Source organism: Microcebus murinus, chromosome 20, assembly GCF_040939455.1.
Source record: "Microcebus murinus isolate Inina chromosome 20, M.murinus_Inina_mat1.0, whole genome shotgun sequence".
Lineage (NCBI taxonomy): Eukaryota > Metazoa > Chordata > Mammalia > Primates > Cheirogaleidae > Microcebus > Microcebus murinus.
The window spans coordinates 3,399,973-3,419,306 of NC_134123.1; the positions used below are offsets into that span (position 1 = coordinate 3,399,973).

Consider the following 19,334-nt stretch of genomic DNA (forward strand, 5'->3'; position numbering starts at 1 on the left):
AGCAAACTGACATTTCACTGGTTGCATGTTATGCATCAGGCACCTGTCCAGGCACCGTAAACAGAATTTATCACCTCTTTTGTTCTTACAACAATCCTATGAAGGACCATGAAATAGATTTTATGATCACTATTTCATAAGGACACAGGGCCTGGAAAGGACAATGTGTCTGACATCGTAGTTGGTGAGAGGAGTGAGATTTTTACCAATATCTGGCATTATCCTACAGATGTTTCCTGGAGCCATTTTTTTCTTAGTGAATAAGACTGAGAAGGAATGGGTCAAACTTTAGCCAATTTCTGTATTTCATATTTTTTCAGTGCCTTAAATATACTAATTTGCCTTGTAAATATCCAAGACCTAGAAATAATATACAACATTTCACAAACTCCCCTGACCACTGAATGCTCTTTTCAGGGAGGCTCTTATTGGATTATAATCTCTCCCTGAACATATTTGGAAACTTTCATTTTCTACCAGGTGTTTCTCATGAAGCAGCTAGAAGTAGGAACATGAATTCAGGACATTTAAATCACATAATCATTTTTTTCACCATTTGATCCTCGTATTACCCTGTGAAGTAGGTGGTACAAGAAAGTTAATCTCAACTAGATGGTGGTGGCTTGAGGATTAGGAGACTGGGCCACGTACCCAAATGTAATACTCAAGTAGTGCGCTGTTAAATGCCCAATTGAGGGCAGAAAATGAAAGGGACTCAAAGCAGTCATTTCTAACTTTCTTGGGCTCATGTACTCTTCAGCAAATCTGATAACAGATATGTCTCCTTGCTCCAGAAAAAGATCGCCAGCCTGTATGTACAAAACATGCTATCATTTCAGGAGATTCACGCACCAAGTTGTCTGAGGCTGGCCCCTCCCTCCAGCCGGTAAGCATCTCTGGCTACCGTCCCACCAAGAGATGGTCTTTAACCAATCCAGTGGCTTCCCAACACGACATTACCTTTGGACATTTTTGGCTGAGGCATCATGAACTGACAGCAAAGGGACGGTCTTCTCATCTAGGCGATTCCGTAAGCCTTGGATCATGAGTGGGGTGAGCCATGACACTGTGAGGTAGGAGAACAGGCCAGCGTTGTCCACAGGGTTAGGGGCAGGAAACCTAGCAAAGAGGTCACAGGCAGAATAAAAAAGAAGTCAAGCTCAAGATTTTGAAAAGATGAATTGTAATCATGTAAACTGTAAAAATCATAATGTGGTCATATAGTTCTATATACAAATATCTTTTTATGACTTTATTATTTATAAGTTGAAAACCATAAACAACAAAAATACCCATTAACAGAGGAATTATTTAAATAGAAAGAGAGAAATTATGATAGATTCATACTATCCAATGCAATGTAGAAGTTTTCAAAAATAGAGTTGATTTATTTGTAGAACATGGGAAAAGCTCCAAGCATCTTAATCAAGAAAAATCAAGGCTCCTTGCAGATCAAAAAATTCAGTATTTTTTTTACTTATGTAAAAAAGAAAAAAAAAAGAAGGAACTGGAATTGGCAAAGAAATAGAAAAAGAGATTGTCAAAGCTTTGATTTTTGTTACTTCTACAAAAATAATAAAATTAAAAGTAAATAAAAACGACAAGGTCTTATCTTTGAGAATGATTCACAAATTCAAAAAAATGACTGAATTAAGGTGTTGGGATTGTGAGTAATTTTTCTACTTTTTAAAAATTGCTTTTAAGGGTATATGTTTCAATGTGAAGAAAATTCAAGTCAAAAAAGTTTAGAGGAGAAAGATGGGAAGATGCAAATGTCAATGTTGTGAGATTTCTTTCTCTGGGGGTTGCTATGGCATATTTTCTCCACTCTGTGGCCCTTTATATACTCACAGCACCAGGACTTTGCGTGCTCGACAAGGCTGGCATGTGCCCTTACCAGGGACGTTGGCCAGAGGTGGGAGCAAGGGTAGGGCAAGAGATTGTATGAATACTGGTCATCTGTGATCACCAAAGATAGGGTGAGAATCTATGAGCCAGTGCCAATAACCCAAAGGCCCAACAGGAACAATGTATTTATCTAAGATGAGCTTGCCCAGGTGAACTAAAGTACCAAGCTTCTTTGTTCTTGGTGACGATAACATCAATTCAGTATGATTACAAAGCAGCTACTATGGATAGGAACTCAAGTTTTAAAAATGGGAAAACAGACTCAGTTTGTTGATAGATACAATCTTAGAAAACACTTTGAAGAGAAGAGGGAACTGCAGATACAAAATGAACTCTTGGTGGTGAAACACTGAAGAATCAGACTAGAAGCGCACTAAGGTCTTGTCAAGAAATGACAATAAATGAACGCGTCATGCTTGGGGGGTGCGATGCTGTGGCGCTCCCCAAAAGCAAGGCTGTGTTAAGTCAGAAGGCAATTGGGGGGTGATTACATTAAATTACGATTTACTGGACAAGTGTAAGTTGAATTTATTTAATTCTTAAATTTAAGGCTCACAGGACAGGGTTTTTCGCTCTTTCCAAGGCTGTCCATTACCCTTAGAAGGAAGATTAACATCCTAACGTGGCCGGCTGGGCCTGCGTGCTCCTCGGGCGTGTCCGCCACTGCGCCCGGCTCAGCGCCGCCGCCGCCTCCCGCCCCGCACGCCCGCCGTCCCTCGCGCACGCGCACTGAAGGCCTCCGCGCGCCGTCGCCGCGCCGGCATTCTCCCCACTCCTCGCGCCTTCGCGGTTCACTCGACGTAAGTCTCTCGGAACCCGTCAGGATGTCGCTGTTCGTCCCTCAGCCCACACCTGTCATGGCACCTCCCTCAAACAGCCTGCAGTCTCGGGTTACTGATGAGCCTCCTTGCTCACTGCCTCCCTCCCCACGCGAGGTCCGCGCGGGAAAGAGGCGTCTGCCTGGCGCAGGGCTGTGCCTCCGCCGGGGCGCGCCCTGCCGGGTGAAGAGCGCGGGTGACGCCTGTGCCTCCCTGATGTGCCTCCGCTGCTCTGGAGGTGCTTGGTTGCGGCGGTGACATGACTGTGGGGACACGGTGATGTCACCTTGCGAGAGGTCTGGGTGTGAGAGTTGAGGATCGCTGCCCTGGTGGAGACCGCCTCTCTCTCCTCCGCAGCACTCACCTGGGCTTCCGACGGAAGGGGACCATGGTCCTCCAGGCAGCGGCATACTTCCCCCGGGAGAGTGCGTCCGCCCGCGGCGCCGCCTCAGGCTTCCCCTCCGGCGCAGGCCAGGGGCTGTCTTTGACAGTGTACGTTTTCTTTGGAAAGAAAAACCAAAAGGTCACCAGTTTCCAATGTCATAAAATACTGTCCTGAGGGAATGTTGGACCAGCTGCCCAGGAGGAGGCGGCCCTTCCACATCCAGCTTCCCAAGGGTGAGCAGAGGACCAGAGTCAGGGCTGTGGGCCCAGCCTGGCTCTGCCCTGCTTTTGCTGGGTGACTGACTCTGGCTTGGTCACTCCACCTCCTTGGATTTTTATCTAGCAATAAACGAGGCAGATAGAAATAAAAGGTGCCATAGTCAGTCACAGAATGTGAAACCAGGTCACCCTCTGAGAGTTAATCTACCAAAAAAGAAATAAGTAAAACAGTGAATCACAAAATATTACATGTTACCTTTTTGATAGCTGAAATTAAAAGATAGGTAACTTTTAGGACTTTATATGGAACAAATAATATCAAATACTATTTTAACAGCACAGCAAGAGACAGACAGAGATTCAGAGCAGCGGTCCCGTCAGGTAGGGGGGTTGGGCACCGAGGTGAGGGAAGACCAAGAGCTGGGGGTAGTTGTCAAGGTCGGAGCTGGTGCGTTGATGATGGGTTTTCAGGTGCTTATTATATTATTATAAGTAAATGCGTGGATAAACAGGCAATCAATGATTGACAGACAGACATACAGATGCATGAATCACAAACATGTGTTGTGTCCAAGGATCATGACTCATCCAATTGTGGAGGCCTGAGGTCTATTGGAAAAAATCAAGGGTAAATAAACATTGGGCAAAGTTCTTTGACCTTATTTATGACCATCGAGAATATTGTCAACTGAGTTTCCTGGTGTTTTGGTGCCAAGAAGATCAACTTACATAGCTAAGTCCCGAAACCCTGTCATCGCCTACATCCATGCCGAGATTCACAAGGCCACCAGAAGAGTTGGGGACCCAGTATGTCCTCTTCCTGGTCATTTTCAGTTGTTCTGATAACTCTTTGTTTCCCAGAAGCAGAGAATCTGAAAAGGCACAGGTAAAAGCAGCTTAGATCCAGCCTTGAGCAGCCAGGAGAGGGGGCATCACCCTGAAGACATTTCAGGGCCATGCAGAGGGTTGGGTTATTGTCACGGCATGGGCTCTTCCCTCTGCCTGAAATGTGCTTGGTCTAAGATCACTTAGAGAAACCTTCTGTGACCATCGTCCCCACCCCACACCCTCCCTGGGCCAGGCCAGTCTCTTTGGATCTATCAAAGGCTTGTTTATAAAACCATCTTATTGCCATATCCCAGCCTGTAACTGTGCATATGTTCACTTTCTGCACTACACAGGGAACCTCACGAGGACAGGGATATGTCTGTTTTGCCCACTCTGAATCTCAGGGGCCTGGAGTGTGCTGGGAGGAGAGCAGGTCTCAATGCCTGAATGAATCAGCAAAAGAAACATCACTTTTCCTTTCTTTGACTTTTGGTTTTTACAGACTCCAGAGGTAATTGTCACAATTTAGGAACCCTAAGTGATCAAGGTGGGGGTTTTTTGTGGGGGGAAACAAGGAATATGCTTTTCATTTTTGCCTTTCTCAGTGTGTGACTCACTCCCTGGTTGACCTAGAACATCCCTGTGCCCTAAGGTGGGAGAGAGGGTGGTAATTAGAAATATTCTCGAGGAGATAGAAAGAGGAAGAAAATGTGCAGTAGTGCCAGTGTCTTGGGGACACAGCCTAGGTCTCTCACTGAGAGGGGTCCCAGGTTAGTTTAGTGCTCTGCTGTTGCCATCTTGAAATTCTTAATGACTTTGAACAAGGAGCCCCACATTTTCATTTTGCACTGAGTCCAGCAAATTATGTAGTTGGTCCTGTTGTTCAGATAATTTTTGACATTCAAATATTGGATTGTGCTTCAAGCAAATAGACCACAACCTAGCCCATTATTTTAGGAGATTCTCTAAATTTCTTTTCCCACCCCTTCCCATCCCACTCCTTTTACCAAATCACAACTAAATTTGGTACACTCAGTTTCTGGAATTCTCCTGGAAACCAGTCAGGATAGACTTCCCAGCCATGGCACCTGACATGAGGTTCACTTGCCATGTAGTAGTAGAATGTGGTCCCTTCAGTAATGGCAGAAAAGAGAAAGAGATGTATTAGGTCAGACAGGGTGCCATATACTCTTTGTATAAGACTCTGGGAGGGGCCGGGCGCGGTGGCTCACGCCTGTAATCCTAGCTCTCTGGGAGGCCGAGGCGGGCGGATTGCTCAAGGTCAGGAGTTCAAAACCAGCCTGAGCAAGAGCGAGACCCCGTCTCTACTATAAATAGAAAGAAACTAATTGGCCAACTGATATATATATAAAAAATTAGCCGGGCATGGTGGCGCATGCCTGTAGTCCCAGCTACTCGGGAGGCTGAGGCAGAAGGATCGCTCGAGCCCAGGAGTTTGAGGTTGCTGTGAGCTAGGCTGACGCCACGGCACTCACTCTAGCCTGGGCAACAAATCGAGACTCTGTCTCAAAAAAAAAAAAAAAAAGACTCTGGGAGGTATTATCAAAACTTACTGTCCATAAAAAAAAGACTCTGGGAGGAGGCCAGTTTTCTGGCTGCCATAGGCATATTAACATAAAATTGGCATGATTCAATAGAATGAGGCCCTGGGGTTAGGGTCACAGTGTACTGCTGTACAGTTTATTCACACGCAGATCATCAGTAAAGGCATGGGGCATGGGATGAAGGTGGCGAATTCTAGATGGCAAGTCCTGTGCCCTGGTGAGGGTAGCCCGTAGTGGTGTGCTGATCACCCTACGGCTGCAATAGTGAATGAGTGCAGTCCCAACATACACATTCCTCGACATTTTACTCTATGTTAACAAGTAAGAAGACAGTGAAATACCAAACATGAATGTTGGCTGGAACTGGATCTTCACCCATTTGTCAATGACCTGAGTAAATTTGCTGAATAATTTTTTAAATATTAAAAGAATATTCCCTTATTTTTTTTTCACTATTCACAATGTAATGGCTACAGGTACCACACATTTGTGAATTTAATCTGCATTATTAACATTTCCTACATTTCTTTTTTTTTTTTCTTTTTTTCCCCCTACATTTCTTTCTTAAGCCTAGACAATCAACAAAACAATAAATCAAGCCCTGATGTGTAGCCTTTGCTGATTTCTATGGTGTAAATACTCCCATCACAGCTGATTTCCAGATTCCACACCAACACAGCTGCACTGAATGCAGAATTGGGAAGAGAGGCACAATATGACATCATTAGATAGCATTTCTGCCATCCAGATACAATAGATGTATGTAACATCAAAGGTATAAATAAAAGTTAAAGGTAGTAAAATAATTAGGAAATGATACATTTTAATATAATTTAACTGTAAGTTTATACAATTTAATTTTATTAATGTTTGTATTTAAAAACTGGGCTCTCAAAGTTCGTGAAAATTTGACCACTGGTTCTCCTGAGCCAGTCTGAACAGGCTCCCTCAGATCACTGCTGCATCCATCTTGAAAAAGTGGTACCTTTTTCTAAATCCTCCTCCCTCTGGGGACATCTTTTTATAAGGGCTCTAAGGACTATTTCTGGCTGTGCCTAGGGACTAGTTAGCTTTCCTGGCTCTCCTGTGGTATAGATGAGAACAAGAAGTTGCTAAAAGTCAGGGTAAAGAGCTTGCAAGAGGTGGTCTGGTGGACAACCCAGGCTGCAAACAACTGGGAACACGGATCTTGGAGGGGAACACAGTGCCACAGAGGCAGGATAGGTGGGTCCCAGCAGCTCAAGAAACACCCCCAGGTGAATGAGCTAAAAAGCATCACTTGAAGACCTACACAAGACCAGTCAGCTTCTAACAACAGTAGGACAGGCAGTGACCTGGATAAAAGATATCACCTGCACAACCCTAGAGCACAGGACACTGCCTAGGTCCCCAACTCTTCCTCTGACAGATGACAACTCTGAAAATGAGTTGTCATTTTACTGAGTATTATTTAATGAGTATTATTTAATACTCATTACTGAGTATTATTTAATGGAAGCATTTAAATTATTGGATCAAACAAGATCATAAAATGGTAAGCCTAAACATTTATTTTCCCCTCATTAACCAGCAAGTAGAGGATCGTGAGTAAAAGCAGATTCTTAGAGATCAACTAAAGAACTTAGATTTTCTCTCACCTTTCAGATATAATATGATATCCCAACCTGGTTTATTCATACACACCTGCAAAAAGATGCAACCAAGCTTTCCTAAGTATGACTATTTCCTATATGGATTTTGTCCAGGAAACTAACAACAGGGGAAACCAAACCAAATGAAAATTAAGAAAATGCAAACATGTGTAATGAATGTTTGCAGAACATGAATTGCACATCCCAATGAAACTGGAGCTGAGCCACATGTTAACCTGGGCCTCTGGCCAGTCCTACAAAGCCCACCTCCATTTCTTGGACTGGCCGGGGGAATTCCCTCCAGAGCTTCCTTTGGCAGGCCCTGAAAATTTCCCTGGCCTCCCAACTTCCTCTCAGGAAGAAGTTGGAGCTGAAGTTATTCAGTTTAATTAGTGGCAAGACCATCACAACAGTCAGAGTGGGGACCAGGACATGACTGGGAATAAAACAGAGAGGAAACAGATGCTTCCAGCCCTGTGTTCTCCCCTTTCCCAGAAGCAAAGGTCATGATTGCCAACTTGGTTTAGACATGGGCCATTTACATACAGGACAGGAGGGGAGTGGCTGGAGCAAAGGTAACCTGCGACAAAGGCTTTCAGGAAGAGCTGATTTATTTCCTCATTGTTCTTACCACTCACCTAGTAGGGTCTAGTGTTCAAGACCAGAAAGTGCATGGGGGGCAGGAGGTGAGGAAGTGCCTAGGGCAAGGGGCAGAAGCACCTGCAACCCAGGCCCTAAAGAAGCTCAAGTGATCCGGAACTCTTGCTGCACCTCAGCCTGTGCTATTTAGCTTTCCGTACTCTTCGGGTGATTTCCTTCCATGAGCTCCTGCAGCTTCAGCAGGCCATCTTGCGGATGGCTGAATCCCCACATCCCAGCGCCTGGCCTTTTCCTCTGTTCCAGAAGCTAGGACAATCCTCCCCACCTTGATCTTTCCACGAGCCCTAATCTCTGCCATGAATATTCTCCTGCCAGCTCCTCGGGAGCTGATCTATTCTTATCATTCAGGTCTCAGCTCAAGCACCATCTCCAGAGTACCCTTCGCAGACCTCCCCACCTAAAGGCATCATCCTCTCCCAAACGCCTTTTACAGATTGTCCTACTATATTTCCTTTATTTATCACTTTCTGAAATTGCCATTTATTTCTTTGTTGGCTTATGTATTTTCTGCCTACCTCATTAGAATGTAAGTTCTTTGGGACAGGCCTGGTGGCTCATGCCTGTAATCCCAGCCAGCACTTTGGGAGGCTGAGGTGGGAAGATCATTTGAGTCCAAGGAGTTTGAGAATAGCCTAGACAACATAGCGAGACTCCCATCTTTACAAAAAATTTAAAAATTAGCTGAATCCCAGGGATGCAGGGATGGTTCAACATACGTAAATCTATAAATGCAATTCACCACATAAACAGAAGCAAAAACAAAGACCACATGATTCTTTCAATAGATGCAGAAAAAGCTTTTGACAAAATTCAACACCCTTTCATGATACGAACACTTAAGAAAATAGGAATAGAAGGGACATACCTAAAAATGATACAAGGCATATATGACAGACCCATAGCCAACATCATACTGAATGGGGAAAAATTGAAATCATTCCCACTTAGAACTGGAACCAGACAAGGCTGCCCACTATCTCCACTTCTGTTCAACATAGTGCTGGAAGTCTTGACTACAGCAATCAGACAGGAAAATGGAATCAAAGGTATCCAAATAGGGGCAGAAGAGATCAAACTTTCACTGTTTGCTGATGATATGATATTGTATCTAGAAAACCCCAAAGATTTAACCAAGAAACTCCTGGAACTGATCAATGAATTTAGTAAAGTCTCGGGATACAAAATCAATACACAGAAATCAGAGGCATTCATATATGCCAACAACAATCTAATTGAGAACCAAATCAAAGACTCAATTCCCTTCACAAGAGCAACAAAGAAATTAAAGTACCTAGGAATATACTTAACCAAGGACATAAAAGACCTCTACAGGGAGAACTATGAAACACTGAGGAAGGAAATAGCAGAGGATGTAAACAGATGGAAATCCATACCATGCTCGTGGATCGGCAGACTCAATATCATCAAAATGTCTATACTACCCAAACTGATCTACAGATTCAATGCAATACCTATTAAAATCCCATCAGCATTCTTCACAGATATAGAAAAAATAATTTTACGCTTCGTATGGAACCAAAGAAGACCCCGAATATCAAGAGCAATTCTAGGCAACAAAAACAAAATGGGAGGCATTAATATGCCAGATATCAAACTATACTACAAAGCTGTAGTAATTAAATCAATATGGTATTGGCACAAAAATAGGAATATTGACCAGTGGAACAGATGTGAGAATCCTGATATAAAACCATCCTCATATAGCCATCTAATCTTTGACAAAGCAGACAAAAACATACGCTGGGGAAAAGAATCCCTTTTCAATAAATGGCGCTGGGAAAACTGGATAGCCACCTGTAGAAGGCTAAAACAGGACCCACACCTTTCACCTTTCACAAAAACCAACTCACGCTGGATAACAGACTTAAACCTAAGGTATGAAACTATTAGAACTCTAGAGGAAAAAGTTGGAAACACTCTCCTAGACATCGGCCTGGGCAAAGAGTTTATGAAGAAGTCCCCAAAGGCAATCACAGCAGCAACAAAAATAAATAAATGGGACATGATCAAACTACAAAGCTTCTGCACAGCCAAAGAAATAGTCATGAAAGTAAACAGACAACCTACAGAATGGGAGAAAATTTTTGCATCCTATGCATCCGATAAGGGACTGATAACTAGAATATACTTAGAACTCACGAAAATCAGGAAGAAAAAATCAAATAACCCCATTAAAAAGTGGGCAAAGGACTTGAACAGAAACTTTTCTAAAGAAGACAGAAGAATGGCCAACAAACATATGAAAAAATGCTCAATCATCAGGGAAATGCAAATCAAAACCACAATGAGATACCACTTAACCCCAGTGAGAATGGCCTTTATCAAAAAATCTCCAAACAATAAATGCTGGCGTGTTTGCGGAGAGAGAAGAACACTCCTACACTGCTGGTGGGACTGCAAACTAGTTCAACCTCTGTGGAAAGCAATATGGAGATACCTTAAAGCGATACAAGTGAATCTACCATTTGATCCAGCAATCCCATTGCTGGGCATCTACCCAAATGATCCAATGACACTCTACAAAAAAGACACCTGCACTCGAATGTTTATAGCAGCACAATTCATAATTGCAAGACTGTGGAAACAGCCCAAGTGCCCATCAATCCAAGAATGGATTAATAAAATGTGGTATATGTATACCATGGAGTACTATTCAGCTCTAAGAAACAATGGTGATATAGCACATCTTATATTTCCTGGTTAGAGCTGGAACCCATACTACTAAGTGAAGTATCCCAAGAATGGAAAAACAAGCACCAGATATATTCTCCAGCAAACTGGTATTAACTGAGTAGCTCCTAAGTGGACACATAGGTACTACAGTAATAGGGTATTGGGGAGGTGGGAGGGGGGCGGGGGGCGGGTATAGACATACATAGTGAGTGAGATGTGCACCATCTGGGGGATGGTCATGATGGAGACTCAGACTTTTGGGAGAAGGGGGGGAAATGGGCATTTATTGAAACCTTAAAATCTGTACCCCCATAATATGCCGAAATAAAAAAAAAAAAATTAGCTGAGTGTGGTGGTGCATGCCTATAGTCCCAGCTACTCGGGAGGCTGAGGCTGAGGCTGAGGCTGATCACTTGAGCCCAGGAGTTCAAGGCTGCCCTGGGCTATGATCACACCACTGCTCTCTACCCTGGGCCACAGAGCAAGACTCTGTCTCAAAACATACACACAAAAAACCAGGGACCTTGTCTGCCTTGTTCACTGATATATCCTTGGATCTAGAAAAGTGCTCAGCACATAGTATATGCTTAATAAATATTTGATGGAAAATAAAGAACATGCATGGCCTGTCAAAAAGGAGCCAGGAAAGCCACAGAGTCATAAAAGCCTTCACATTTAGATGCTTGATGGCCCCCCAAGGAGGCTGACACAGCCCATCACAGAGATATAGTGACAGGATTGAAAGAAGATGTTCCTTAAGCAGGCATGTTAACCCTGGGCCTATTTCCACACCATACCTTCCATAGTGCAGCATGAATTTGTATTTTAAAAAATATATATGGCAATTATTGTGTGAGCAGAATACTTACACAGCATTGCTTAATGTTGTTGGAACATGTGTGTACATTAAGAGCATCAAACATTTTAAAACACTTAACTGTTTTAAAAATATACCACAAAGTTTGTAAGATGGTTTTATAAGTTCTTTGTTAAAACACTAGGAGCTTCAAAGAATGAGGCCCCTGCCTCCTTACCCTTGGAGAGACTCTTGATGAAAGGTAAGTGATTGTGCTCCTGGGCAATGCATATTTGATCTCTGTATCTCCCCAGAGTTGAGCACAGGGTAGAGGACATAGTACACACCCAGAGAAATGACCATGAGCCTGCTGATTACACTCAAGGTCTTCAGCTACCAGCTCCACTTCTCTCTAGGCTTTAGTGGCTCAGGCCTCAACCCAGAATAATCATTGACAACTGTTTTTCCTTTGATCTTCATGTCCCATCAATTGGCAGTTCTGTTGAAACTACAAACATAGCTTGACTCCACCTGCTCCTAGTCTAAGTTATCATCACTTCTTGCCTGGACAACTGCAACTAACTCTTTCTGACCTCTCTGCTTCTGATCTTACATCCTTACATTCCACTCTCCTCATGGCATCCAAAATAAACTTTTGAAAACATAACCCAGATAATCACTTTGAAATCTCTTGGCTTCCGTCAGGCTTAGCGTAAGATCCAAACTCTTTACCAGAGCCTAAGTAGCCCTCTACAATCTGGCCCTGCCCCCTTCCTATTGCAATGGTCAAATCTGAAACAATTCAAGCAAAGAAATACATAATATTATTGGATTATAGCCCATAAAAAATAAATATTCAGTAGTCTATACTAACATCAATAAGTAATTAACTAAATAAATGGGGGAGATGGGGTAGCTTTTTCTCACAGTAGAATTCTAACTAATAAATATAGAATTATCTCCTCACAAGATGCTTATTAATTACAAAAAGAAAAATAATTTACAGTGAAGAAACCCAGGCCAGGCGTGGTGGCTCAAGCCTGAAATCCTAGCACTCTGGGAGGCCAAAGCAGGAGGATTGATTGAGCTCAGGAGTTCAAGAGCAGCCTGAGCAAGAGTGAGATCCTGTCTTTACCGAAAATAGAAAAAATAGCTGGTAAGCCTGTAGTCCTAGCTACTCAGGAGGCTGAGGCAGGAGGATCGCTTGAGCCCAGGAGTTGGCCGCTACAGTGAGCTATGACAATGCCACAGCACTGTTACCCAGGGCAACAGAGTGAGACTCTGTCTCAAAAAAAAGGGGCGGGGAAGAAAGAAAAGAAAAAAAGAGACATGGCAGATCACCAAATGCTCAAGATTAAAGTCACCATTAATGAGACATTTCACCATCATGCATGACTGCAAGGTTACAACATTATTTCTATGGTTTTTGGCCCCCAAAATGTACACCATTGATTTAATCATGAGAAACACCAGATAAATCCAAATTAAAGGACCTTCTACAAAACAACTGACCGATATCCTTTAGAAGTATCAAGGTTTTAAGAAAAAAAAAAAAGGATTGAGGAATTGCCACAGGTCGGAGGAGACCTAGGAGATATCATGACAAAATAAAGAGTGAGGTCCTGGGTTGGATCCTGGACCAGATCCAACTAAGGACATTAGTGGAAAAACTGGTAAAATTTGGGTAAAGTCTATGGAAGTGATAATAGTAATGTCGATTTCCCAGTTTTGAAATGTGAAGTATGATTTACTAGGTAAAATGGTATCAGGGGAAGCTGGCTGAAAGGTATACGGGAACTCTTTACTATATTTTTGCAACATTTTTATAATTCTAAAATCAATTCGAATAACAAGTTAAAGACATTTCAAGTATATACAATTCAAACTCAAACATCGTTCCTAACGCCTTCTGCAAGTGAGCCTAACCGAGGCGCAGGTGACAGCGCGCTTCTGTGTGCCTCTTTTCGCGTATCTACGACTCGGAGCGTCGCCCGTGGCTCCCGGGGCAGCGCGAAGCTGCGGCGTTTGAGCCTGGGGGCGGACCGTAGCGCCGGCCGGAAGCGGCGGGGCGGGCGCCGCGAGTTGCGGTGGCGGTCGGTGGCCTAGGCCGTGCGCCGCCGTCTGTTCGCTTCTTTCCACTGCCCCTAGTGCGAACGGGCGTCGCCATGTCGTCGGTGAGCCCCATCCAGATCCCCAGCCGCCTGCCGCTGCTGCTCACGCACGAGGGCGTCCTGCTGCCCGGCTCCACCATGCGCACCAGCGTGGACTCGGCCCGCAACCTGCAGCTGGTGCGGAACCGCCTGCTCAAGGGCACGTCGCTGCAGAGCACCATCCTGGGCGTCATCCCCAACACGCCGGACCCGGCCAATGACGCGCAGGACCTGCCGCCGCTGCACAGGTAGGCCCGGAGCCCCGCGGCGGCGGCGGGCGGGCCGGACTCTGAGCGCAGAGGTTCGGTTCCGGGCAGCCTTTGCGGCTCGGATTTGCCTCTTCAGTCTCCCCACATGGAAAATGGGGGTTACAGATAACCTCCGGTGATCCTTAGTGAGATAATTCATGAAGCAGTTCGTGGCATCTGGTGAAATCTCTACCATTACCTGCTGCTGTTGATACGATTGATTCTCCCCCGACCCCTCACCCCGCCCTTGGTCTTCAGTCTGCTAGGCCAGTTGTCTTAACTTTCCAGGCCCTTCCTTTCTCCCTGGATAATTTCTGCCTTCTCTTTCGTTCCTTTTCTCCGTTCCCCATTCCCCCTTCCACCTATTCCCTTTTCTTCCTATTCCCTGCGCCCCTTTTCTGCCTCCCTCCTATCATTTTTGTTCTCTGAGACACTCTCTACTTAATACCTTTTCTCTTTTTCCTGTTCTATTCCTAAACTGCACCACCCCTCCCCTTAACTTTTGAGTGCCTTCTACACTCCTTGCCATCCTTTTCTTCTCCTATTACCTGTTTCCCTTCCTAAAAGTGTCATTCCTGCTCCCATTTTTCTTTTTCTTTCTAGAACTTTCCTGGCTTCTCACCTCTGCTCCCTCTTTCATATCTCAGCATTTCTCTTCTTAGGCCCCAGGCTTACCACTAGATTGCCCTAGTTGTGTGACTTTGGATTGAGAGGCTTGGTGTGTATCTGTTTCTTTCTTCATCTGTAATTTAGAAACTAACAGCATCCATTTCTTAGGTGTGTTATGAAGCTTAAATAATGTGTATAATCTGCTTTACACCCTGCTTGATGGATAGTTGTGCTGTCCAGTACTATATAGCACTTGAAATGTGGCTCATCCAAATTGAGATGCTAGAGACTGGGTGTCCTGGTTTTCCAGGGCTGGCCTAACTTTGGCATTGAAAGTCCTATGTCCCAGAAAGCCTTTCAGTCCCAGGGTGATCTGTCACCCTAATATGCTATTAAGTGTGCAAATACACAACAGATTTGGGAAAAGCTTGGTATGAAAAATGTTTTGTTGATTAATAAATTTTACATAGATTAAATATTGGTATGGTAATATTTTGACCACTTGAGGTTAAATAAAATGTTAATACTAAGATTTCATCTGTTTTTACTTTATACTGTGGCCACTAAAATTATATATATGGCTTACATTATATTTTTATTGGACAATGATGGTATTCTGTCAACAAATATCTTCAAACCCACCTCCCAAGCCACTGCCTCCTATCCTTAACTCTGCTTGAAGTGTTTTTCCAATTTAGAGTTGCTCCTTCCCTTGCAGTTATCCCTCAATATTTTTCAATTACCATGTTTCCCCGAAAATAAGACCTACCCATATAAAATAAGCCCTAGGAGGATTCCTAAGCCTTGCTTTTCTCAAGCATGGAAAATATTTTGGCTCCCATTTGATCTGCTTTGGTTATTGCCTAAGTGGAGTTGGACACTTTTCAAGTTTTAGTACTCTTTGATAAATTGTGTTGGATTCGGATTTCCCAACATATGACTCCACTCTTTGAACCTCTGCTTATTTTTTCCATAATTTTTTGCCTTTTGTGCCCAGGCACTTAGTTACCTGCTTGTTGAGGCAAGAGTTCTCATGATTATGTGTCTTATTTCTTCTGTGCCTATATATTGATTACTTATGGATATGCTGTGAATTTTAAAAGAAGAGTTAGTCATATTTTGTTTTTTTTATTTATTTATTTATTTTTGATTCACAGAATCTTTCACTCTATGACCCAGGCTGTTGTGCAGGGGCCGGGACATAGCTCACTATAACCTCAAACTCCTGGACTCAAGCGGTCCTCCCTCCTCCAGCTCCCAAAGTGCTGGGATTACAGGCATGTGCCGGCCTAATTTTATTTTTTAGAGACAAGTCTTGCTATGTTGCCCATGCTGATCTTGAACGCCTCGGCTCAAGCAGTCTTCCCACCTCTGCCTCTTAAGTAGCTGGGATTACAGGCTTCATCCACAGCCCTGGCTTAGTCATATTTTAAGTTTGACTATTTGTTTGTGTTATTCAGGCAAGACTTTGAGAATTTTTAGTTTCTTTTATGTAAATCCTTTCAGGACAACAGTGACTCAATTCTTCTGCCTGGAAGTAATCACTAGTATCAGGTAATGTGTAATCTGAGCCTTAATATTCATATTGTTGCCTTTGTTTTAAATGAGTAGCAATGTCAAAACTTAATTATTCAAATTGGAAAACATACATTGAGAAGTCTTCATAGAATTCTAGCATTATAAGAACCCATCAGACCATCTAGTTATCCTGGAAATGTTTGCTACTTTGAAAAGTATGTGGACAGATTGTACCATATTCCTTGGTAAATAGGTTCCAATTCTTTTTTTTTCTCTAAAATGTACTTAAAAACACTCTTTACTTTTAAAAAACAAAAAGCTTTAATAGTATAAATACTGAGTTATCCATAGCATTAGTCTGTTTTTCTATACAAATCTATCCTTCCCCAGTTACCTGTTTTTCCAGATGGTAGTTATGCCCAGAAGGAAGGCGAGGGGCTCTGCTCTGTCTCTTGTTTCCTTTACACCGTCTAGGTGACACTGCCACAGTCTTCAAGGAGCAGCAGAAGTAATTTGCTCTCGTGTTCTTTGCCACACACAGGAGCAGGGCCAGATGTTGACTTGCCTGTGCCGCTTTGAACAGCACAGTCTCTTTCTGCACTAGTGTGCAGGCATGTTGCCTAGCAGGAGCCTTTTAAAGGAAGAGCTTTGGATTTGCCCTGCAGTATAGAACTTGGCTCACATGCCAGCTCAAGACGCCCTGTATTTCTCTGTTTAATTGAACTGTATTTTTAGTGGTTCCTGAGTGATCCATTGTTTTCTTAAGGAAAATGGATGATAATTTAGCACTACCTGTACGATATCCTTTCATGCATTTTAGGTGGTCATCCAGTCTTCTTTCAGCCTTAACATTCTTCAGGGTACATGACTTTATTTACTCATAGTGCCAATTTTTCAATCTGTCTTTGTTGGCTTCTTAATCTGCAGACCCCAAATAAGTTTCATTGGCTATTTAACAAAATGTTAAAGCTTTCTATATGGCAGATGCATAGTTTCATAATTTGGATTCTTTGCCCATGCACCACTCCTATTTTCATCTATTAGAATTCTTTGGCATTCAGATATTACCTGATACTAGTAAAATTTTAAAGTTTATTCTTTTATATTAGCAAATATATAATGGATAGTTTACTTACATTTTCCTAAGTCATTTACTCTTCTTAAGGAAGGTCTATCTACAGGTGGCATTTCCTAAATTCAGAAATGAAGTTTTAAAAACGGGTGAGAATCAAAAATCCTATAGCAACAGAAGCCTCTTCTATTGTAGACCTTGGAGCTATCCTAATACACTCCTGCCTTGCTTCTAAATTATTATTAATCATGATAAATCTTGTGAGAAATCAAATATTCAAGAAAAATAGGGTGACACCAAGACAGAACTAAAAAGATATTTCAATGGCTCTTTTCTAGAAATGTGTAACTTTTCTTTTGTTTCCAGAACTTTGGTAGAAGTGCTTCTCTTCGTTAAGTAAATATAAAATGTAAAAATTATATATTAAATAATAGCTATGCTTTCCAGTGGCTCAGCTCTTTAGAAGCTATGTTAGTAAGTCTTTTATACTTCTTATAGGTAAAAATTTATATTGCTCATTGTGGTGGGAAGAGAGTAAAATTTGTCTTAACACTTAATTCAGGAACATTATTTCTATTAAATTTCCTTGTAACCATGTATAACTAACTTGTTATGTCTTTTTGAATCTCAATTACTCATTTGTAATAAGGAGATAGTGCTACCTTCCTCATAGGGGTGAAAGGCATAAAATGAAATAATATTTATGAAAGCCTTTTCTAACTGCACAACATTCTAGATGTATGTGCTAGTGGTATTATTATTCCACAAATGTGGTAGGTTTAAATGTAGATGTCACAAGTGGAGGTTGGGGTGAGAGTAGGGAGAACCTGTATTCTTCCAATATGGGCCAAACTGAACTAGCATCCTTAGAAGGACTTGGAAGGTTGAGGATTCCAAGAAAAATGGAGGCTTTCAGTAAAATAAAAAAAAATAAAAATTTCTGGGTATGTAGACCAGAATTTGGGTATTTACCTAATATCCTCATCTTGGAAAACTGCTTTTTCTAGTAATGCTGTTTTTAGATTTTCCCCACCTCTATAGTTGATGATTCTTAAATACTTTTGGAACACTTATATTATTTAGATCACCTTCCAAATTATATAAATCATACCCATTGTAGTCAGACCTTGTTTGGATTAAAATAATATTTTAAAAACTGAGGGCAGATTCCAGTTAGAAGTTTCAAAAATTCTTTGACCTGGAACAACATCACAGTAATTAGAATATAGATTTACAGAGCTACTAACTAAAGGGAAAGATGCCACTCATTTGCAATTTAGATCTGTTGCAAAATTAAAATGTTGCTTTTTGATCATGCCTAATGCACATAATAAAAGAGCTACAATAGAAAGATGACTAGCTTATGTGGCATAGAAGAAAAGTATTAGAGTAATTGGATAACTTAATTACCTATTTTTATATATAAAACCTAGAGCCCAATATATAATAGATCCTTTTTCACAGTGCTTTTCACTCAAAATGTCTTTCATCAGAAATTGTTTATAGCCATCTATAATTTCACACATTGTGTGTTTTTTTTTTTAAGGGATACATTCTATGAGTCAACTATAAGTGATTTCAAATAAAAACTAATTAACATGTTTAAAACTTTTATGTATGGCTGGGTGAGGTGGCTCATGCCTGTAATCCTAGCACTTTGGGAGGTGACAGGGGAGGGTCACTTGAGGCCAGAAGTTGGAGACCAGGCTGGGCAACATAGTGAAACCCCGTCTCTACAAAAAAATAGAAAAATTAGCCGGAAGTGTTGATGTGTACCTGTAGACCCCACTGCTGGGGAGGCTGAGGCAGGAGGATCGCTTGAGCCCAGAAGTTTGAGGTTGTAGTGAGGTATAATGACACCACTGCACTCTAGCCCAGGCAACAGAGCAAGACTCTGTCTCAAAAAATAAATAAATAAAACCTTTATATATTTTGCCTCATTAGAATGAGAGGGAGGGATAGTGTAAATCCAACTCAAACTCTTTTCAGTTTGGAAGATCTTCTTTTCACAGTTAGCAAAAACATTTTAATTGTTTTGAAAGAAAACTCATTTTTTTAGTAGCACCTTTTATTGGTGATATAGCCCAAATTTATATCCTAATCTGGAGGTTTGAGTTTATCCTCTCTCTCTCTCTCTCTGTCTCTCTCTCTGTCTCTCTCTCTCTGTCTCTCTCTCTCTGTCTCTCTCTCTCTCTCTCTCTCTCTCTCTCTCTCTCTCTCTCTCGTTTCTCCTT

At 42.2% G+C, this 19,334-nt stretch overlaps 2 protein-coding genes across 4 annotated transcripts in view; one reads left to right on the forward strand and one right to left on the reverse strand.

Annotated features, from left to right (window-relative positions):
- ABCC11 (ATP binding cassette subfamily C member 11) overlaps nt 1-4,198 on the reverse strand; it is a 72,508-nt gene extending 68,310 nt beyond the window's left edge. For 2 of the 3 annotated variants that reach the window (XM_075995611.1, XM_075995612.1), the window contains exons 1-2: nt 3,091-3,176; nt 961-1,119 (exon numbers count right to left, since the gene is read on the reverse strand). In XM_075995611.1, the coding sequence (XP_075851726.1) occupies nt 961-1,119; nt 3,091-3,116 (185 nt within the window). In that variant the 5' untranslated portion in view covers nt 3,117-3,176. Of the gene's footprint in view, nt 1-960; nt 1,120-3,090; nt 3,228-4,058 lie in introns of those variants that run through there. The other variant, XM_075995613.1, reaches the window with a different exon arrangement.
- Nucleotides 4,199-13,553: 9,355 nt separating this feature from the next.
- Nucleotides 13,554-19,334, forward strand: part of LONP2 (lon peptidase 2, peroxisomal) — a 122,925-nt gene continuing 117,144 nt past the window's right edge. Inside the window, exon 1 of the mRNA XM_012788995.3 lies at nt 13,554-13,901. Coding sequence (XP_012644449.1) covers nt 13,669-13,901 — 233 coding nt within the window. The 5' untranslated portion in view covers nt 13,554-13,668. The remainder of the gene's footprint in view (nt 13,902-19,334) is intronic.